This window comes from Schistocerca serialis, chromosome 2 (genome assembly GCF_023864345.2).
Source record: "Schistocerca serialis cubense isolate TAMUIC-IGC-003099 chromosome 2, iqSchSeri2.2, whole genome shotgun sequence".
In the NCBI taxonomy this organism is placed as follows: domain Eukaryota; kingdom Metazoa; phylum Arthropoda; class Insecta; order Orthoptera; family Acrididae; genus Schistocerca; species Schistocerca serialis.
Window position 1 is genome coordinate 388,841,802 of NC_064639.1, and position 24,008 is coordinate 388,865,809.

Consider the following 24,008-nt stretch of genomic DNA (forward strand, 5'->3'; position numbering starts at 1 on the left):
GGGAGTGTACCATTTGCTTGTTGTCATGGGTGTTTCTTGTTCGTGTGTTCTTGTGTTTCTATTTACATTCTGTGTGTCTATGTTTCTAAGTCGGTGACTGGTTGATTGTTTTTGTGTGCTGAGTATCCCCTTTATTTTTGCTTTAATGTTGTGATTCAGTTGTTCGTCATTCATCTACTTACACCCTCTTCTACGTGACATTATTCTAACTGCCGGGATTCCTCACTTCTGGTTAACACCTGTCCCGTATAGTCGTCGTTCACGCCATCAGGATGTAACGGAAACACAGTGTCCATCATCACCTCACGCCCATGCACCAGGCAAAATGGCATAAATGCTGTGGTGTCTCGTTTGGCGGTGTTGTAGGCAAACGTCATGGAAGGTAGCACCTCATCCTAGTTGCTCTGCTCAACACTGACGAACTTTGATAGCATGTCGGCCAAGGTCTTATTAAGCCATTCAGTAAGCCCATTAGTTTGAGGATGGTAGGCAGTTGTCATGTTATGAGTAATGTTGCACTGACAGTTTATCTCTGTCACAAGATTCGATTGAAAAACTTTCCCTGGCACCGTGTTTTAATACAATATCTTCTATGAGGAATTTGGCTACCTCGAAAGCTTCAGCTGTTTTCACAGCTTTTGTAATAGCATAGCATGTCAGATAATCAGTGCAAACAATGATCCCTCTATTCCCACTAGCAGACGTTGGACATCGTCCGAGGACGTCAATCCCACCAAGGCGTTTCGGCTGGTGGAATTGGTATGAGTTGGCCAGGTTGTTTCTGAGGAACTGCCTTTCTCCTCTGGCACTCTCGACAGTGTGACACATTGTGACGGACCCTACTAAATAAACATGGCCAGAAAAATCTCTTGGGGATCCTATCATATGTCTTAATAAATACTAAATGTCGGGTCTCAGGTGTGTCATGGAATTTCTGTAGAACATCTAAGCGCATGTGTTTAGGAATCACTAGTAGCCACCTCTTTCCAAACGGATCAGAGTTTTTCTTGCAAAGTAATCCATTAACTACCTTAAATTGTCCTTTCACATCCTCCAACAGATTTAAGGTACACATAATTTGAGATATCTTGGCATCCTCCTCCTGCTCAGCAGAGAGATCCTGGAGTGCAGCGAGACAGTCACTATCTTCATCAAAGTCTAGATGGTCTTGCACAGGGTTTCTTGAGAGACTGTCAGCTTCTTGGAGTTTTCTTCCACTTTTGTACATTATGGTAATGTCATACTCTTGAAGACGTAGTGCCCACCTGGCGAGTCGTCCTGTTGGATCCTTAAGACCTGTCAACCAACAAAGTGAATGATGGTCTGTAACAACTGTGAATGGCCTTCCATAGAGATACTGTCAAAATTTGCATGTGGCCCAGCAAGACATTCTCTTTCTGTAGTTGAGTAGTTTCTCTCGGCTTTGGTAAGTGTCCTAGAAGCATAGGCGTATAACCTTCTCTTTTCCATCTGAAATTTGCATCAGAACAGCACCGATCCCATACCCGCTGGCATCTGTGTGTAGTTCTGTAGGTGCTCTCTCATCATACAGATCATGTACAGCGTCAGTCATCAGAACTTTTTGCAGCACATCGAAAGAATCTTGTTGGGCATCACCCCAGATAAATTCAGCATCGGCTTTTAACAACTCTTGGAGTGGACTGGCTTTGATACAATAAGTCTTTGATAAAATGATGGTAAAAACATAATCTGAGAAAGCTTCTCACATCTCTAATACTTTTAAGCATAAGAAATTCCGTTATAGATCTCACTTTTCCTGGGTCTGGCCACACACCTTCATTTGACACATGGTGTCCAAGTATTTTGATTTCTTTTGCTCCAAAGAGACACTTTCTTGTATTAAGTTTCAGTCCGCCTTGTTGGAGACACTTAAGAACGGCCCTCAGTATTTTTATGTGTTCGTCAAATTTCTCTGAGAACACTATAATGTCATCTAAATAAAAAAGACACATCATCCACTTCAGGTGACTTAAAAGATTATCCATCATCTGGTCAAATGTTGGTGGTGCATTACACAAACTGAACAGAATTGGCTTAAAATCATACAGGCCCTCAGGGGTGATGAATGCAGTTTTCTCACGATCAGCCATATCTACTTTGATTTGCCAGTATCCTGAGTACATGCCATGGTTGAGAAAAACTTAACCCCCACCAGACAATCCAGTGTATCATCAATTTGTGGAAGAGGGTAAACATACTTTTTAGTTATCTTATTAAGCTTCCTGTAATCAACACAAAGGTGCCAACTGTCATCCTTCTTTCTGACGAGGACCACTGGTGACAACCGTGGGCTCTGCGAAGGCTGAAAGATGTCATTGGTTGGTTGGTTGGTTTGGGGAAGGAGACCAGACAGCGTGGTCATCGGTCTCATCGGATCAGGGAAGGATGGGGAAGGAAGTCGGCCGTGCCCTTTCAGAGGAACCATCCCGGCATTTGCCTGGAGTGATTTAGGGAAATCACGGAAAACCTAAATCAGGATGGCCGGACGCGGGATTGAACCGTCGTCCTCCCGAATGCGAGTCCAGTGTCCAACCACTGCAATGATGTCATTCTTCATCATTTTCTCCACCTCGTTGTGAATTATTCAAGGTTCCGTTGCTGACACACGGTATGCTCTCTGGCTTATTGGTTGATGGTCTCCAGTGGTAATCTGGTGCTTCACCGTCAATTTGTCTAATTTGCTCTTCACCTGAGGATTGAAGCATTCAGAGAACTCTTGAAGAATGGCAAGTAGCTCCTTCTGTTGTTCCTTAGGGATATGTACATGCGTCTTGGAAGGATCTGCAGTCCTCGGCGACAGTTAACTATCCACAATTCACTGAATCTGAGAATGAATGTCGTGACTACACTCTTGCAAGATTATGAATTCTAAGGGCTGAGTATGGCCACTTATACCCACACGAATGATACATCTTCCTGTAGGTTTTACATATTTTCCATTAGCCACTTTCAGCAGAGATGTTTTGCTGTCAATGAATCGGTTTTCTGCAACTGATGATGGTACTTCTCCGAAATGACTGAATATGATGCTCCACAGTCCATAAGAGCTTGGGCTGGTCAGCCATCCATGAGGATATCGATGTAGTTTCCTATCATTTTTGTAGTGATCAACGGCAGAGGATTTTTCTCTTCAGTGGCCTCACCTCCAAGGAAGAATGCACCATTTAGTTTTCCATGTTGCAGCGGCTAGGTGATTGGCTGAAGCTTCTAAACGGTGATAGAGACCTGGATCGGCATGTTACGGAGCATCCTCCCCAGTGGCTAGCTTGCAGCGATGGTGACCTACATCGTCCTGCACCCACATCTTCTTGTTCATCTTTGTTGTCCCGGAGTCGGCATCGGCTAAGATTGGTCTGGTGTCTTCTGTCATGGGCATCATCAAATATCTGCCACCTTTCTCAACAACAGCACACCACATATCCCAATCGTCAAGCAGTGGAAATATACTGGTTGACTGGTTGGTTATCCTGGGACCTTCAGACGTCAGTCTTCCTTGGTGCCCAAACAGGCTCCTCATGCGACATTGTAGGAACATAACTTCGCCTGGGTCTCAAATTTTTCACCGTTTTAAAGGGAAATGAAAGACGAGAGAGTGGGTTCAATGTCTGTTCCACTTTCTCCCTTACGATCTCTTGAAGCGTCTCGGTTTTTTTGCTCGCCGTGCAATCCAAGTGCCTTCTGAACTTCCTCTCGCACTATCTGACAAAGAACACTCGTGAAATCAGTTTATTCCTCCATCACAGACATCGGTATGATGTTTGGAAGCCATTCAAACTTCTTGCGTGTAATTCTTTTTTGATGCATTGTCTCAATATACTGGCACCATTTTATGAAGTCGTCTGCTGTCAAAACCTCCTTCAGGAGTAGGGCTTGACACGTGTCCTCAGCAACACCCTTCCTGAGATGTGCAACCTTCCTCTTTCATTCTAGGATCCACTATTTTATACAGCTCCAAGATGTTTTGAATGCTGTCGTTTCTCCTGGACACTGTGCCCTGCACCTTAATTTATCTTCAGCCTTGCACTCCTGTGATTGTGTGTCACCGAAATACTTGTGCAGTTCCGCCTGGAATATTTCCCAGCTTGTGAACTTCTCCTCGTATTCATAACGCCCTCCATGTAGAAAAATACATTAGCCAAACACACAGTGTCATCCCATTTGTTAAATTTGGCTATAAGCTCATATACCTCCAGCCACTTGTTTGGATCCTGGCCATCGTCACCAGAAAACCCGGAAGGATGTCTCATGTGGTGGCACACAGTTGCTGTCGTAGTAACATCCTCTTCTCCTCTGTCCCCAATAGATAGTGATCTTAAGTACGTGTGTATAGCAGTTGATTGTCTGTATTTCACTTTTGTAGTTTTCTTCACTGAGTGGAGTTTTGTTCAGTTTGCGCAGTATGTATTGGAAACTGGCTAGTTGGTGCACAATCGAATGATTAAAGTATTTGTGTATGGCTGTGCTGGTGGGAGTGACTTTCCTAAATATGGAGATTAGTTGATGGTTGTTGTCTCTGTGTATTGTGAGGTCAAGGAAATTTAACATTTTTTCATTTTCTGTTTCTATAGTGAATTTTATTTTGGGGCGAACTGTGTATATATCATTGGGGAGTTGTTGGATGCAACTGGGTGTTTCATCTAGAAGACATATGATGTCATCTACATAGCGATACCAGTATACGGTTAGGACCTTACTATTGTTCCAAACATTTTGCTTGCAAACTGACTGAGGGAGATGTTGGCTAGGAGTCCACTGACTGGTGACTCCATGGGATGTCCATCCTGTTGTGAGTAGAATTGGTTGTCAGAATGAGAGTTTCACTGCAGCGGAGTGTGTGCTGATATGAAACTTCCTGGCAGATTAAAATTGTGTGCCAGATCAAGACTCGAACTCAGGACCTTTGCCTTTCGCGGGCAAGTGCTCTACCATCTGAGCTATGCAAGCATGACACACACCCTGTTCTCACAGCTTTAATTCTGCCAGTACCTCTTCTCCTACCTTCCAAACTTCACAGAAGTTCTCCTGCGAACCTTGCAGAACTAGCACTCCTGGAAGAAAGGATATTGCGAAGACATGGCTTAGCCACAGCCTGGGGGATGTTGCCAGAATGAGATTTTCACTCTGCAGTGGAGTGTGCACTGAGATCAAACTCCCTGGTCCCAAGTTCGAGTCTCGGTCCGGCACACAGTTTTAATCTGCCAGGAAGTTTCAGAATTGGTTGTCAAATCGGAAATAATTTTTCTCTGTGATCAGTTTTAGAATGTTAGATATTTCTATTATGTGGAGTTTAGGAATGACATTCAGTAGTTCTAATTGCTGTTTGATGATGTTGGTGGCTCCAGCAGTAGGGATAGTCATGTAGATGGACGTGATGTCAAATGATGTGAGGACGGCTCTTGTGGGTATGTTGATGTCTTTGATTTTTTGTATCAGCTCTTCAGTGTTGCGTATGCTTCTGTCGATTGTGTATACATATAAAGTTTCCATAAGGATCTGTGTATTTCTCTGGCTAGGTGATATGTGGGTGCACTTATGAAATTTACACCAGACATATCAGAGTGTCTTCCATGTTGAGCTTTAGCAGGCTCTTCAGTCTAGGTGGCTTGGGGTTCTTTTGTTTTAGCCATTCAACTTCCGGTTTTGTGAATACTTGTAAGATAGTTTTTAGAAGTGTTTGAGTATTTTTCTGATATCTTTGTGATGGGATACTGGTTAGCTTTTTTATCTTGTTGTTTAAAGTTTTGTTTTTGTATTCCTCCTGTTTTATTACTAGCATGGTGTTACCCTTGTCTGATCTCATGCTCAGAGCCCTGTTGTTTTTAAGTTTGTTCATTATTTTCCTGTTCTTTTTTCCTTCAGTTTTTGTTTTCCTTTATTATGCATCTATTTCTTCAAACCTTGGGGAACGGTTCCTTACACACACACACACACACACACACACACACACACACACACACACACAAAAAAAGGAGGAGGAGAGTAGTTTGGATAAACATATATCCAAAAATCCTTCATTTTTGTGCTATTAATGAAATTTGACGTTCAACAACTATCCAGAAATTACCCATTAATTTCATTTATCTAAGCAGGAATTTTGCCTCATTGTATCCTAGATGGTAATGTGTTGGCAGGGGGACTTTACATTCATCATTTGCCTGTTTGCAATATATCAGTTGTGCACATGTACTACAGGTAGTGAGCTAACTGAAAGTGCTCCATTCAAACATGCAACATTATTCATTTCCTGAGCAGACAGACATAATTTTAATGTGTGGCTATGGGCATGGTAGTGGACACCAGGCTGCACCATTATATCAGATGCATTTCCAAACCAAAGACAGCCGAGTCATCCAACCTTTTTAGTGCTCTTCCCTTGAGCTTCAAAAAGATAGAAAAGTTTTACATTTTTAAAAATGAGCTTGTTGTTGTTGTTGTTGTGGTCTTCAGTCCTGAGACTGGTTTGATGCAGCTCTCCATGCTACTCTATCCTGTGCAAGCTTCTTCATCGCCCAGTACATACTGCAGCCTACATCCTTCTGAATCTGCTTAATGTATTCATCTCTTGGTCTCCCTCTACGATTTTTACCCTCAACGCTGGTCTCCAATACTAAATTGGTGATCCCTTGATGCCTCAGAACATGTCCTACCAACCGATCCCTTCTTCTAGTCAAGTTGTGCCACAAACTCCTCTTCTCCCCAATCCTATTCAATACCTCCTCATTAGTTATGTGATCTACCCATCTAATCTTCAGCATTCTTCTGTAGCACCACATTTCGAAAGCTTCTATTCTCTTCTTGTCCAAACTGTTTATCGTCCATGTTTCACTTCCATACATGGCTACACTCCATACGAATATTTTCAGAAACGACTTCCTGACACTTAAATCTATACTCAATGTTAACAAATTTCTCTTCTTCAGAAACACTTTCCTTGCCATTGCCAGTCAGAATGTTTTTACAGTGTTACAGAGTATATGGATTTTCAGAACATAGTGGTCAATGATAATGATAATTCATATTTGAACAAATGTATGAAAATAATCTGCCTGTACCCATTGTAATTAATTAATTAGTGTTTGTTCTGTTATTCTCTACTATAGGGGTCAATGATAATGATAAGTCATATCTGAAAAACAAATGTATGAAAATAGTATGCACTATAAATAATTAATTATTGTTTGTTTTGTTATTCTCTACTATACACTTCACGAGATATATATTTATATATGTTTTACCACTGTAGGCCTACGTTATTAAATTACTGTATACTTACAAACTCATATAATGTAACATGACAACTCCTACATCATTGTATATGATAAAATGGATGCTCAATAAATAACAATAACAATGTATTGTTGTGTTGTTGATACAGGATCCAAAGTGCCACAGACTTTTGTTGAGGAAGATCATGTGTTGCTTGTATGCCTGACCAGGAAGAGCTGTTGAAGAAGAACCAAGTATCAGCACTAGATCAGTGCCCCTGACGTGGTGCATCTCCAGGTTCAGCATGGAGAATATTTCACGAGAAACTCATGTGCCCATATCAACATCTGCAGTGTCTTATACCTGTTGATCCCCCACCAGAAGACAACTTTTCCTGATGGTTTTTTGCACAAACTGCCAATCCATTGTTTGTTTGGTTTAGACACAAGGCAATGTTTTGAAAAGATGGAATAACAAATATCCATAACCAACACATTTGGGCCCATCACAGTCTACATGCTCAGAACGCCCCCCAAGACCTAATCAAATATGTGATACAGCAAATAAGGAAAACATGATGGATCTCCAGCAAATTTCAGTCTCACTGGTTAAGATTCACTGTCCGATATCTACTGTGACAGATGTACAGGTAGAGGAGGACCAGTTTCATGGGCTGCACATTCTGTCGACCTCTCTCCTTTGTATTATTATCTCTGGAGAGACACCTCCAACAAAAGGTTTATGCAGCACATCACCCAGATGAAGAAACCCCCCATTGACATGTCATGTCGGTTTATAAAATCATTTGAAATCATCAGTGAGTATCTGAAAGGGTGCGACAGTCCATCATTTGATGAGCGCCTATGTGTTTAGAATCACAAGGAGGATATTTAGAGCATTTATTATGACTTTATGTGGTGACGAGCTCCCATCATGTAAACTGTAAACTTTCAGTAATAACTCAAAAATGAAGGTTCTTTGGACGAATGTTTATATGAACCTGTCCTCAGAGTTTGTAAAAGAATTTTTGAAACAACCTGTATAATAAATTAAGAGGCAAAAGCATATATAATATATAACCAGAGACTCTAAAAATAAGGCTACTGCAGATAATGTAGGAGAAATGCTACCTACTTAGTAGAAAAGTTCATGCAGGATGAAATGATAATTTGAGTAAGAGACAACTTGGTATAAGATTTTTTACTTTATGTGTGTGTGTAGCAGAATTGTATTATTGTTAGGACACTCTTATTAATTTCAGTTGTTCCATGTTTATAGTGAAATATTACTACAGTTTTGCCACACTTGCTGTAATTGAATCAAATTACTTAGATTGTGTGCAAGTATGTTATGAGATTAACAAATCATAATTTTAAAAAATATATAATTTTGTTTAAAAGGGTCTTTTTTTTGACTTGTTCAGAATCTAAAGATGATCACTCATGAGATTCCAACATAGCAAAACTTATTAAAAGAGTTATGGAATGCAACACGCTGCTGACAGAAGTCATACTGTACATCCAAAAAGAGTCACTCAAAAATATCCAACCCTGCATGTGTGTTTTCTTCCTTCAGTGACATTTATTACCAATAACAGAAGTGGTCCTTGTCACAGGTACACCAGTGGACCAACATGAAGTGGTAAATGGGAAGCGCTATGAACCCAGATACAGTCACTTTTGCACAAAGGACACTGGAAGACAATACAAATAAGTAGCCTAGCTCTCTGCCATGCATTTTATCCAGAGTTATTCAATAACAGTGGAAAGTTAATAAGCTCTAGCTGGTTGTGTACTGAAAAGCATTTGGCTCCACACTCACTCCAGGGATAAAAACCTGTAGAATCTTAGAAACACACCCCTGTGGAGCACTTGGGCAGGTACAGTGTGCCATCTGAACATACAGTGCTGTGACTGCAGTTCGGCCGGTACACTGGGGTAAGGGGTTGTGTCAGGTGGGGTGGATAGAGGGATAAAGAGGTGGAAAGTGGGAAGAGGGGTTCAGGAGTATAGCTGGCAGCTCGGAGGCAGGCAGCCAGTGTACAGGACAAGAATTCAGGAGGGAGAGGCAGCAGGTGTGTGGGACAGGAATTTAGGTAGGTAGGGGAAGCAGGTGCACAGGACAGGAAAGAAACAACACATGGGTAGTGGAACCGGTGTGTTTGTGTGGTGCACAGTTCAGATGATCTAGATGCATGGATTGGAAGGTGGTGACAGGACAGAGGATGGTGAGACTGTGGGGTAGAGAGTGTGGCTACAATAGGTTAGTAGAGATTGAGCCCAGGAGAATTACAGAAGTTGCAAAGATAACTTGCACCTGCACAGTTAAGAAAAGCTGGCGCTGGGGTAAAAAGATTCTGATGGCAGGAGAAGTGAAGCAGCCATTGAACTCAAGCATGTTGTGTTCAGCAGCATATTCTGGCGGTGAGTCGTCTACACTGCTCTTGGGGCATGGGGGTTTGTGTTGTCCTTGGCATAAGTTAATTTAAGTTAGATTAACTAGTTTGTAAGCCTAGGGACCGATGACCACAGCTGTTTGGTCCCATAGGAACTTACCACAAATTTCCAAATTTACACTGCTCTTGTTCTCAGTTTGGTGTACATTCATTCTGGTAGACAGCTGCCTGGTAGTCATGCCCATACAAAATGCTGTGCAGAAATTGCAGCAGAACTGGTATACAACATGACTACTTTCACAGTTGGCCCAGCCTCTAATGCGACAGGATAAGCCTGTGACAGAACTAGAGTAGGACCTGTCGAGTAGATGATTTAGGTAGGCCTTGCACTGTGGTCTTCCACACAGTCTGTGCTGATATTCGACAATGAGGGTGTGCTTCTTTGCATCTGTTATTTGGGGGTGGTGGGATGATTAGGGGTGTGTGAGGATATCGTGTGGAAAATTTGTTTGGGGACTATATTTGGGGGTGATGTCTATCTGTGAAGGCCTTCATTTTACCTTGAGCATACTCGGCAAGGGAATTTTCATCACTGGAGATACACCATACACAAGTGGCCACAGTAAATGTTTAGCCAGCACAACATAACTGTACAAATGTTTGTGTGTGTGTGTGTGTGTGTGTGTGTGTGTGTGTGTGTGAGAGAGAGAGAGAGAGAGAGAGAGAGAGAGAGAGAGAGAGAGAGTGGGGTATGTATGTTTGCATGTATATGTACTCCAACACATTAAAGGATTTGTCCAAAAGCTAATATAGTTTTTCTTTCTTTTTGTGTGTCTGTTGATTACTCGACACTTCTAGAATTTGTACTCTGTGTGAAAGGGAAAATTCTTAATGTGATCTTGTGAATGTGTATACCCAAAGAGAAGAACCAGATGATGATGATTTAGACTGTTTCTATTATCACTTATAGGATGCTTTTAATTAAATACCTAGATATTACTGCAAAATAATACCGACTATACTGTCAAACTGGACAAGAAAGCAGCATTTACAAATCTTCCCAGTAAGGAAAAAAAGTAAAGGGGATGGAAAACGTCAGAAAAAAAGGAAGTAAACTAACCAGAACATATATTGGTATCAAAAACATGTGCATATGATATGAAAAATTTGTGCTATTTCAGATGAGCTATTTTTCATTCTGATCTTTACTTAGTGAAAAACTAAAATGAGTACAAAATTTGAAATGCCTGTTAAAGGAAACATTGTTAAAGTAAGGAAATGGAACAAAGAAAACCAAAATGTTGGATCCACATTTAAAAAGTATCAGAACATGCTGAAACAGAAGTTACAAACAGAGAACAGTACACATAAAGATATAGAACAGAACTCAATTAAAATCCTCTTCTGACAAAAGCACATGAAATACTAGGGAAACAATAATAAATGGAACTTAAGACTGGAACATACAAAGGAATCTAAATCAGGGTGTTTACAATGGAATACATGCGCCAACTGGACATTGTACAATGAAAGAAGGATAGAGCCTGGAAGCATGTTCAGGAGGAAAAAAAGGAAAGATATAAGGAGAAAGATAAAGGACTTGGATGAAGAATATGAATAAGAAAGTAGAAAATTTTGAAAAAAGTTATAAGAATTGTTGAACACAGACCTAAAAGAGCAGTGTGTAAGAATAAGAAGAGAAATTTGCTGACAGATGGTCAAACACAGGAAAATGATGCTTTTTGTAGCACACTGACAATGGCAGACAGTTCACTTGTGACATTGCAAGCTATGATTGAAGAACTAAGGTCCAAGGCATGAAGTGTCAAATGACAAGTAATTTTAATAAGATTATAGTATTTCTTAAATCAAGTGCAGGCTTTAAAATGATTTATGGTCATTACAAAAAGATCTTGATCAACAGGATCATATTGTGATTTTTAGGGGTGCAGGTAATAATCTAGATTGTTAGCAGACTTAATGTCTTCCTCTGTACAATATTCATAAATGACATAAATTCACTGATTTACCTCATAACAACAAAAATAAAGAAATGCCTACTTTAGAATACATACCATATGCAGATAATATTTTTCTACTGAAATGCTGTGTTGCCATGTTCATAAGGCCTTGGCCCAAGCAAAATTGAGGGAATATTAAAAATACTTTTCCTGTTATGGATCCAATATATTGCAGTTCCTGAAAGTAAGAAAAACAAACCACATGCCATGAATGTGACTAAAATAGAATAGGTATTTTAAGTAAGAGAGTTTGCCAGACATCATCCATCAATATGTTTCTTAAATGTAGCAATATACATTTTCAATAAGTAGTGTAACACATTCTTTTCTCCCAGACAATTTCTGTAGAAAAAATGTGTATTTTATGGTGGGACATTGTGGACTAGGCCTGCTTCAGCACATATTGTTTCATTCAGTTCTGATAGGTGGCAGCACTTCATGTGGCCTTCAAAATTGCATCTGTAATGGAGGTACGTTCCGAGCAGCATCTGTAATGGAGGTGCGTTCCGAGCAGAGAGGTGCCATGAAATGCCTTTTTGTGAAAAACCAGAGCACCGCAGACATTCATAGGTACCTGCAGAATGTCTATGGGGACCTGGCAGTGAACAAAAACATGGTGAGTTGTTGGGTGAGGTGTCTGTCATCATCGCAACAAGGTTGCACAAACCTGTCTGACCTCTTACACGCTGGTTAGCCGCACACAGCTGTGTCTCCTCCAATGTTGGATAATGTAGAATCACTCATTCAAGGTGACTGACAGATAACAATCAAACGCCTCACTGCATAACTTGATGTCCCTGGAGGCATTGCTGACACACTCATCCACCAGTTGGGATACTCAGAGGTGTGTGCCCCCTGAGTTCCTCACTGCCTAATAGAAGACCATAAAGAACAATGAAGGACTATCTGCGGTCAATTGCTTGCACGTTAAAAGGCTGAATGTAATAATTTTTTGTTGAACATTGTAGCAGGCAATGAAACATGGGTTTATCACTTCAAACCAGAAACAAAACATCAATCCATGGAGTGGTGTCACACCACCTCTCCTCCACAGAAAAAGTTCAAAGACTCAAACTCAGATGGTAAAGCCAGGGTGACAGTCTTCTGGAATGCTGAACAGGTTATTCTTCACTACAAAAATGCAAATGAACTTCTGCTTTTCCATGACAGTACAAGGCTTCACACAAGTCTGCGCCCAGGAGGAGTTCACAAAATTTCATTGGACTCTCCTTCTTCAGCCAGCCTACGTGTGGATCTTGCACCTTCTGACTTCCATCTGCGTGGCCTAATGAAGGATGCATTCTACAGGAAGCAGTATGTGGATGATGGGGAGGTTACTGATACAAGACACTGGCTCCAGTGTTGACCAGCAGAGAGGTCTCATGCGGGGATACAGGCCGTATTGTGGCGTAAGGCATAAACCTGGATATAAACTATTGTTGACCCCTCATATAGAATATATGTCCCAAGGTAAAAGGTGTTTTGATGTGCACTAGAAGGGACTGTGGCAATAACTGGGGTCTAATCCCCAGGAGTATGTACTGGATGTATACAGTGAGGAAACAAAAGTCATGGTATAACCCCTAATATTGTGTCAGACCTCCTTTTGCCTGGTGTATTGCAGCAACTTGATGGGGCATGGACTCAACAAGTTGCTGGAAGTCCCCTGCAGAAATAATGAGCCATACTGTCTCGAGCTGTCCATAATTGCAAAAGTATTGCCTGCTCAGGTATTTGTACATGAAGTGACCTCTCAATTATGTCCAATAAATATTCGATGGGACACATGTCAGGCAATCTGGGTGGCCAAATCATTCCCTCAAATTGTCCTGAATGTTCTTCAAATCAATTGCAAACAATTGTGCGTTGGTGACAAGGCACATTGTCATCTGAACAAATACCACCACTGATTAGGAACATGAGCCATGAATGGCTGAAAAAAGTCTCCAAGTAGCTGAACACAACCATTTCCAGTCAATTGGATTAGAGGACCCACTCCATTCCACACCATTATGGAGCCACCACCAGCCTGCATGGTGCCTTGTTGACAACTTGGGTCCAAGGCTTTGAGGGGACTGTACCATCAGTTTTTACCGAGTGATGCTGGAACTCATCTGATCAAGCCATGGTTTTCCAGTCATCTAGGGTCCACCTGATATGGTCATTAGTCATGAGAGGCACTTCAGGTGATGTCATGCTGTTAGCAAAGGCACCCGTTGGTCATCTGCTGCCATAACCCATTCATGCCAAATTTTGCTAAATTCTCCTAACAGATACATTCGTCGTACATCCCACATTGATTGCTATGGCTATTCAGTGCAGTGTTGCTTGTCTGTTACCACTGAAAATTCTATGCAACTCTTCTCTCAGTTACTAAGTGATGACAGTCAGTCACTGCGTTGTCCGTGGTAAGAGGTAAGTCCTGAAATTTGATATTCTCAGCACACTCTTGACACTGTGGATCTCAGAATACTGAATTCCTTAATGATTTCTGAAATGGAATGCCCCATACTTATAGCTCAAACTGTCGTTCTGCATTCAAAGTCTGTTAATTCCTGCTGTGTGGCCATAACCCAGTTAGAAACCTTTCCAAATGAATCACCTGAGTACAAATGAGTGTTTTGCCAATACACTGCCCTTTTATACCTTGCATACATGATACTAATACCATCTGTATAGATGCATATCACTATCTCATTACTTTTGTCACCTCAGTGTACCACTCTAGTCAGACCTATGATAATTTATGGGGTTACAGTATGGTTGGAATGATAGAACGGAAAGTGGCACACTCACTGTTACGCTGAAGACTGCACTGGATGTGACACCATTATACCTTTGGACTACAATGTAGATCGCAGCAGAGGAATACAGGTTAAAAACTAGAAGTGATATCCAGAATACAACAGTAATACAGTGATCATGGTAAACACAGAAATGGTAGGGAAAATTCTGACTGACTAAGGAATAACTTCCAGCTGCTCCATTAAACCTTTCAAGGTAACAATTGGAAGTAGGGAAGCAGTGAAAGAACAAATCACAATACCATTCAGGAAACATAGTCTGGCTTACTGACAGGGTTGTGCACAGAGGAGAAACTCCATAGGTGATAGAAGGATAATGGCATCTACTTTCATTCAGACAGCCAAACAGCTCTGAAATCTCTATCAGCCCCTACAACTAGATCAAAGATCAATGCAGAATGCCATGATGCCCTTGTGAGGCTAGAGCAAACCAACAGGGTAAAACTCCTGTTGGTCCCTGACAATGAATAAGCTGATAGGCTGACCAGGACAGGTGCAATGACTTCAGTTGTTGGACTGAAACATGTCATGGTCACCAAGGTGGTGTTGAAAGCAAAACTATGTGGCTGAATTAGAAGGCAGCACACAGAATACTGGACTAAGATTGAAAACAAAAATATGACAAACTAAGGAGGCTGTAATGGGATAACTGAGGATGGAGCCCACAGCGATAATCAGGCCAGAGCCACAGTCACAGCCAGCCAGTGTTGGTCACTGAACTGTATGATCATAGGCCTCATGTACCAGCACCCAGGCCTTGCAACAGCTCATCTTTCCTTTGTTACAAATTAATTGGCTTGATTAGAAACCCAACCACTACCCCAAGTCAGCAAGCAGCAGCAGCATTTAAACCACACCAAACCAGCCCATTGTGTTAAAACAGTTGGATGATGATGATGATGATGATGATGATGATTAGTGTTTTAGGGCGCACAACAGCGAGGTTATCAGCGCCCGAAAACAGTTGGATAGCAAGTGACATGCAGCCTCTGTTGTTCAGTATCAGGTCAATATCATGGCCATCTCTACCATCAACAGGCTCTGAACCTTGGTCTGCTGCCTGAGCATCCAAGCACTGGGATACTCTATTGTCTTCTTGGGACTATGGTATGGGAGTCAATCCATTCCCACCCATGCCAAGGTATCAATGAGGAATTTTTAGACCCTACACCACTGGATATGGTGGAGCATCACATGTTCAATGCACAGCAACTGCACCTGGTTGGCACTACATGGGCCGGGAAACATGAAACAGTTCCATTACACATCTGTGGCAGTGGTCCCCGATCAGTGCTAATACCTACATACCGTGTCGGAGGTCGGCACACTGCATGATGCTGAATGACATATTTATTTTGATCAGCTTCAAGGTTGAATGTTTCCGTGCACTGGGTCACATCTCATAGTTTGTTGGGTATGTTGATGGAAAGAGCATTACACCAGCCAGTACAGAGAGCATGCCTGGCTCAGGCATGGGAAACCTTCAGTAATTTCTTAAGGATTATGCTGGAATATGCATAAGGTTTTCATTGTACATATGAATTGCCTAGATTAAATGCTTTAGGATGAGCAAGGACAATACAGTAACATGTATATTATTAATTAATGATAGGTATCATGTAGGATTTAAGTTTACAGCTAATACAAAAAATTTTGGAGAGGTAAACTGGAAAATGTGACCCTACAGAATGAAGTTAAGGTTTACCCATTAAGGCTGGTTTAAGCTATGGTACAGTGCTGATAAATTAGAATATGAATAAACTGTGACATTGTTATTGCTTGGTTAGGTTTCACTGTCTTGACATCACACAGCATTTACTCAAAGCAGGAAAAGCACTGAAATACTACAAGGATGCAAGATGGTTATCAGAAGTGATGCCATCAATTAAACTGTTCCAGATCCCTCAAGAAGCAATGTCCATGATAGCAGTACACCCACCAACAATAGCCAACCAAGCAAAAGAAGCTACATAGTGGGAAACACTAGTATATGCTGCAAGGTATGTGAAAATAGAGGAATTAAAGTGATTCTTTTGTTATATGAGACACAGATGGGGCTGATCTAGGGTCTGTAGTTGGGGAAGAATTAAAGACAGCACAGGTGGGGCTCGTATAGCACCTGTAGCTTGGAAAATTACAGTGTTACTGCACAGCATGAGTGGGGCTGGTATAGTGCCTATAGCTAGATCAGTGTTACTGTTGGATAAATCTCTCAGCTTAAGAGGAATTAACAGAGAATTAATAAAGAGCGAAAAGAGCAATAGGTTACAGGAGTTTGGATAGATTCCCCAGTCATGATGTCTTGAGACCATGACCAAAGCAAGGTTACCATGGATCTCCTACTGTTATAAATAAACTTTTCTGAATTGGTAAAATATAAGAATGGAGAGCAAAAGGATGGTACACTAACGGCAGGTCACAGTTCATGCAGGCCACTATCGCCAAACAGTGGGGCAGTGTATGAACCGTTCTATATGCACAGGTCAGTTCTGTTGCCCATAGTGATTAGCCCACAGTCACAGTACATGTATTCTCCTTGTAGTTATTAATGATAACTAGTAAGCTGTTAGCATCAACTTGTAAAAGGTAATACAGGGAGGAACAGATGAGCAAATCAGATTGTAATGCTAGGAAGCCATCCTAAACCTGCTCCTTCCCACATAGTGGAGTAAAAAACCGCTCAGCAATGAGAAACAACCTCACAAAGACAGAATTAACCACAAAAAAAATCTTTGAAGCCAAGGCTAGTGTGGTCACAAAAAGAAGTGTAGATAGTGAAAAAGGACTAAGTGATGTAACAAATGTAATGTGTAAATACTTGTAAACAAATTATTGCCCATTTACAGCAAGATTTTCAACAGAAATTCAAGGACAGATTTTAGGATGGGGAGGGGGGATTCTAACAAGATAAATTGTCACACTATTTAGAGCCAACTATTGAGTGCCACAGCCACAATCAGCCAATGTAGATCACTGAACTGCGTAATCAGAAATCCCAAAACACCTGTATTCTCAGACCTCACATGCTGATGCCTGAGCCAGTCTCCACAAAGTACTACAGCCCAACCCACAGCTGGTTGCGACAACCAGTCACTGCCTCTGTTCCAGATCATTCAGTGTGACACACCAGCCCAGCCACTGTCCCACAATCAGCAATCAAGCAGCAGCGGCAAAAGTATTTAAACCTGATCAAACCAGCTCGACATGGTTCAAAAGCTGGGCAGCAATGTGACAAGCAGCCAGTGTTGTTCAGATATCAATGTCACTGTGATCTCTACCATCACTAGGCTCTGAACTTCTGCCCATTGCCTGAGTATACAGGTGCTCTGGCACTCTACTGTCTTCTCAGGACTAAGGAGTGGGGGCCCAGCCATCAGTGCCCACCTAAGTATCAACGAGGAACTTCCGTGTCCTACACCAGTGGGTGTGGCACTGCGTAATATTTTCAGTGCAGAGTAGCTATGCCTGGTCAGTGCAACATGGGCCAGCAAAAGCAAACCCTTCCCCTTATCCAGCAACCATGGTGGTGGCACTTGATCTCAGAGAATTACTGCCGTCATCCATCCATCCTGTATCCTGTTTTAAAGCTAAAGCCATATTTCAGGAGAAGTTCTGTAATCCAAGGCTTTAAGAGGAGACTGGTAAGCCTGATGTCTGATGTCTGGCTGCAGGAATTTTAAGAAAGACCTTCACACAATGGGTATCAAGAAAGAAGCCCTTAAGTGCAGACTATGTTGTGAGGGGAATGAAGCAACACCACATTCATCTTCTAATGGTTCACACTGGAAGTCAAAAGACACAGAATATTCAGGTAATTAACTCCTTAAGAAATTGTGTGTCATAAAGAACTAGTAAATGGTCTCTTACTATTCTTTAAGAGTACTGGCTCATTTTAATAAAATTACAGGGAAAGAAACTACACAATAAACTCAGTCTTAGTGCAGCCAATAGAGGGCTAGTACCACTATTGTTTTGTCTCCCTGTGAAACTCATTTATTCAATCAATCAATCAACACAGAAACCAAATATTGCACAGCTTTAAGTAATTTTATAAACATAAACACTCAAGAAATTGCTGCGGAGTCTGAATTTCACAAAATTATCTGCAATAGAGTCTTGAAGGTCTAATTTGTAACATTCAGGATTATCTGAAGCATGGAAGCACATGGATCTCTGTTGATGAAAACGCAGATGCAACATGATCATGAAAGTGTTGCAGTGGACTTGATGCGAAGAAGGCATGCAGAAAATCACTTTTCTTTGACAATAAACTATTTCAGTACAGAAAATTTTTCACTTCTTATTGTTTTATGGGCAAAAAGGGAATGACATGGCAATTTATTGTTATTTTGGACTGAAATTGTTCTGTATTGTGTTAAACAAACTTCCCTGCAATGGGCAGGTGTGAACTATCCCTTCAATATATCTTTTGGTCAGCTTTTATCCTCAGTGGTATCCCTTTGTCTTGCACTCTACCATCTCCCCACACACCCCCTCTGTCCATATCCTTGTTGTTAACATGATTCAATTTAATCTGTGTAAGCTTTCTTTCGTCCCTATCCTGTCCCCTTGCTGTCATGCTCCCTTTTTCTGTTGTATTTTATTGTATTATTGGATTTTTACTGATCCTGTTGTCTACAAAAACAGTTTATCAATGACAGTGGACTATTTAACTTATATGTATACAACAGACAGATACACAGTAAAGGACAAATACCAAAGTTACAGTTTCCTCACATGACCGAAGATCCAAGGTGAGAGTGGAAGTAGGCATGAAATTCACTCTTTACTCTTTTTGATTTGAATTTTATTTGGTCCTGTAAGATTACATTGTGTACAGTAAATGTACGTGTAACATAGGACATGTCAAAGTAGTAATATTCATTATCACTTATTTTTCTACCCCTTTAGCTTACATTTTTACATAATTGGTAATGAATAGCAATATATACTAATTTAATGGCGTAAGTATTCTGCAACACTGTGAAACTCTTTTTCAATGAGATAGTCTTTAAGTTTCTTTGGAAAGTCATTGTCAAGTACGCTATCTTGCAGGTTTTTAGGCAGACTTCTTAGTAGCCTGATACCAGAGTACTGGGGTCCTTTTTTTAGCATTGCCAGTCGGTAGGGTATGCTCCGTACTTCATTCTTCCTTCTTGTATCGTGGGTGTGTACACTAGCATTTGTAATCCAGTCCTCACTACCTTTTGTGATGTACATTAATGGTTTTGTATATATACAATGATGACGAAGTTGATACCTAACTCTTGAAATGGTTTCTGCACATTTCAGAGGTCTTTCTTCTTACAATGGTCCTAATTGCTTTTTTTTATGTGAACACTCATTTTGTCTCTTGTTTTTTTGGGTTTCCCCACACAGTCACTCCATACTCTAAGTATGGTTCGAAAAGTCCATGATACACTGTACACAAAAGGTACTTGTCTGAACACTGTGATAGCTGCACCATTAAGAATATGACAGAGCTCAGTTTCTTACAGACATTATTAATATGTTTTTTCCATTTCAGTTCATTATGCACAAGAATACCTAAGAATCTAGCAGATTCTACTTCTTCCAGCCTTGTTCCATTAACCTCTAAATCCATGTCTACAGCCTTCTCCTTGTGTTTAAACACTGCATACATAGTCTTTTTTAGATTTATAACTAGTTCATTTTCCAACAGCCATTGAGCTGTGACATTTGCAGATATGTATGCTCTTCTCTCAAGCTGTTCCATATTTTGGTCACTATTTAGTATTGTCATGTCATCAGCATACAACATTTTCTTTTCTTCCTCCTCAACACCTATATCATTAACAAACGCAATAAGTAACAATTGCCCCATTACCGAACCCTGCACTCCATACTTGATGGGTTTGGTTTCTGATTGGTATGAGTTTCCTAATGATACATACTGCTTGCAGTTGCACAAGTATGATTTTACCCATTCACCTGGTTGCCCTCGAATGCCATAGTTGCCTAATTTTTGTATCAGTATGTCATGGTCAATGGTGTCAAATGCTTTTGAAAGATCCAGAAACATTGCAGAGTCATCTTTACCTCAGAACCAGTCAGTTTTTAAATGTGTGGAATGGGTAAACTATCTGAGAACTGTCAGACTATTTTAGATAATGTGAGAGAATGTAATGTTGATGATTCATTCCTCTCTGACATTTACTGATGTTTTCAACAAACTAATGTAAAACAGTATTAAAATGTGCATTGTACTAATACAAATGAAATACAACGTACCACAATAACCTTACAATGAAAGTCTATTTTAATAATACGTATGGTATCTGTAACTTGGGATGAATTAGTGGACTTTGAAACAGTCTATGTGTACTTGCTGTCCTAGGTCACTCCCAACTAGAATGAAAATGTTGCATTTTCAGTCTGACTGCCTGTAGGTCTGTCACAAAATGGCAAAACTGGAACCACAATCCAAAGCAGACTTCATTTTAAGTTATCTCAGAGCTAGCAAAGCCTTGTGGTATTTCCCTCTCCATTAGTGCCCCATTGGTGGACAGGATGGATAAATCACAATGTAAAAGATGATATAGTTGCAATTTTCACATGGAATAACTTTCCTGGATGTAAAACCATAAATTGATAACCTTATTTCACACCTTATGTGAATATCACTCAGATTATTCAATGGAAATGATACAAATGAATTTGGAAGGATAATTCTATGCTTATCCAGGAAGTAACTCTTTCCTCACAGAGTTGCCAAACACATCCTGCATTGTTAACAATATTCACTTATAATGCTAGCAGAAAGAATACTAGCTGATGCGTTCCTGTAATGGCTTGGGAAGTGACCACAGCTGGTGTCTCGAAGACAGGTACTGAGGGCCACAATCCCCAAAAGATATGTCAATGAGTCTTACTCACATTTTGCTAACTAGTTTTAACAAATAGAGTGTAGTTACTAATAACTCAGATGCACTGACTGCAAATTAAACACAATAAATCAATAAATGTCACAATTATTTGTGCTTGTCAGTCTTAAGCCTATTGAAAACTAAAAAGGTCATTTACCAGATGTGATTAACATTTTTGGAGCATCTCCAGAGGTTATATTGTAAACATCATGAGTAGGCAGGGTATCTTTTGATTATGTCCCATAAATGTTTGAGAGGATTCATGTCAGGCCATCTGGGTGGCTAAGTCATTCTCTCAAATTGTCCAGAATGTTTTGACATGGTGCTTAGTGATCCATAAAAATTCCATCGTTACTTGGAAACGTGAAGTCCGTGAATGGCTGCAAATGGTCTCCAAGAAGCTGAACATTACCATTTCCAGTCAATGATTAGTTCAGCTGGGCCAGACGAACCAGTCCATTCCACATAAACACAGCCCACACCATTATGGACACAGTGCTTTTTTTGTTGACAATCTGGATCCACGACTTCGTGGGGCCTGCACCACACTCGAACACTACCAACAGCTCTTAGCAATTGCTACTCACCTGATCAGGCCATGGTTTTCCAGTCATCTAGGGTCCAACTGATACGGTGATAAGCCACAAGAGGCACTTCAGGCGAGGTCATGCTTTTAGCAAAGGCACTCGCATCGGTCATCTGCTGCCATAAACCATTAATGCCAAATTTTGCTGAACTGTCTGAATGGACACATTTGTTGCACTTCCACATTGGTTTTTGTGGTTGTTTCACACAATGCTGCTTGTCTGTTAGCACTGATAACTCTACGCAATTCTGCGTAAGGTCACTGAGTGAAGGCCATCAGCCACTGCTTGGTCCAAGGAGACAGGCAATGCTTGAAATTTGACATTCTCGGCAAGCTCTTCACATTTCAGATCTCAGAATACTGACTTCTGTAATGATTTCGAAAATGGAATGTCCTGTTCTTCTAGCTCCAATTGCCATTTCATGTTCGAAGTCTGTTAATTCCCATCATGCGGATGTAATCACATCATAAAAATTTTCACATGAATGGATCCAAATAATAGCTCCACCAACACAATGCCCTTTTACACCTTGCGTGTGTGATACTAGTGCCATTTGTATGTGTGCATATTGCTATTCCATGACTTTTGTTACCCCAGCATATATCCGCTGCTGACGTGTTGTCAATAAAAGTGAAAAGTGCCTATGGTGAAAAACTTTTCAATTGGCAATTCACTTTAGACTGAGCACACCCAAAATAATGACAGGTTCACTAAATTGAGTGTGGTGCTGAGATTCTGTGCGGTACCTGCACTGAGTTTTATTAATTTAGCCCCTGATGTTTTCATATTAAAGATGGGTCTAGGCTACAACAACATCTGTAAGAGAATTGCCAAGTTGTAATGTGATGGCACAGATGGGCAGATGGTGGTAGAATTTGCCGAGACTATACATTGCAGTAGGAGGGGGCCATGTCACAAGTGTCAGAATGATTTTCGCTTATAACTTTCAGTTCCATAGTTTTTGGACTAGGGTCCCTCACTTCAAATTCATACAATTACATTTCTTCATCAACCTGAAAATTTGTACCATGATCACAGAATTATGTACATCCATTATCATATGTTATGAGACATCCGCAGTAGGTGCGCTGGACAGGAAGAGGTGCATGAACAATGGTGTGGTAGACTGTAACACCTGTTTCTCGCCTCCACAATGGAGTAACAGGCTGCAGCAAAAGAAACAGAGCATTTTGCTACAATTAACTGGCATGTAATTAGTCTGTTATGTGTGGGTGCAGGGGTGTTGATGCTATTTACCCAGTGTTGAGCAATTCCTTCAGAGGCAGAAATTAAGTCTGCGCTATAATCTAACATAGTGGCAGTTTGGCATTATGAATCAGCAGCATATGGATAGTCTCAGCAACTTATACAACTGTCTGCCCTTCTATGCCATTCCCTTACAACTTGATAATTCACACCTGAATGTGATAGTGGCATAGACGTGCCATTCATGTGAAAACAACAGGGGGTAAATTAATAATAATGGTCTGCACAGACACTTCATAGAATCTCAGCACCACACACAACTTGGTGAGTGAGTTTTTATTTTGGGTTCTCTCTGTCTTAAGTGTACTGCAAGTTGAAAAGCTCTTCAATATAGGCGCTTTTCACTTTTATTGACAAAGTGTTAGAAGTGGTAATATTGTAATCATTGTAAGTAGATTATTTTTGTCAATCTTTTGGTATTTGTAGACTTAATGGTGGTTTCACTTAAGGATGACTTATTCTAGACATAACTGTCAGTGTTCGGTGTTTCTTGTCCCACATTCTGGTGACAACTCCTTCTTCTTTCATGATAGCTAGTTTAATTTTCTCCTCTCATTTTGGAGACCACTTTTTCAGACGTGGCACATGTTTTCTGTGCACAGTAGACAACTTTATTTGAAACCCTGTGTTGTTCATAGCACACAAATTATCTCTGTGGATATTCATGTTTTGATGTCAATACTGCATTGTGTTCCTCTGTTTTGGGGATAGTGGTAATGACAACATTCTAATGAAAAATATTTTCAAAGTGTACAATGATCAAACAACATGTTGCCTATTCATAATGTTTACTGTATAGCCACTGGAAAGCGCCAAAAACG

The 24,008-nt window shown here is 40.6% G+C and overlaps 1 protein-coding gene across 4 annotated transcripts in view; it reads right to left on the reverse strand.

The window, feature by feature from the left end:
- The window catches only part of LOC126457215 (ATP-binding cassette sub-family A member 7-like), a 594,847-nt gene that overhangs the window by 87,384 nt on the left and 483,455 nt on the right, over positions 1 to 24,008 (reverse strand). For all 4 annotated transcript variants that reach the window (XR_007585450.1, XM_050093334.1, XM_050093335.1 and 1 more), the window contains exon 38: positions 11,698 to 11,821. Coding sequence is in view for 3 of the 4 variants with exons in the window: in XM_050093334.1 (XP_049949291.1) it covers positions 11,698 to 11,821 (124 nt within the window). In the remaining variant the exon portion in view is untranslated. The remainder of the gene's footprint in view (positions 1 to 11,697; positions 11,822 to 24,008) is intronic.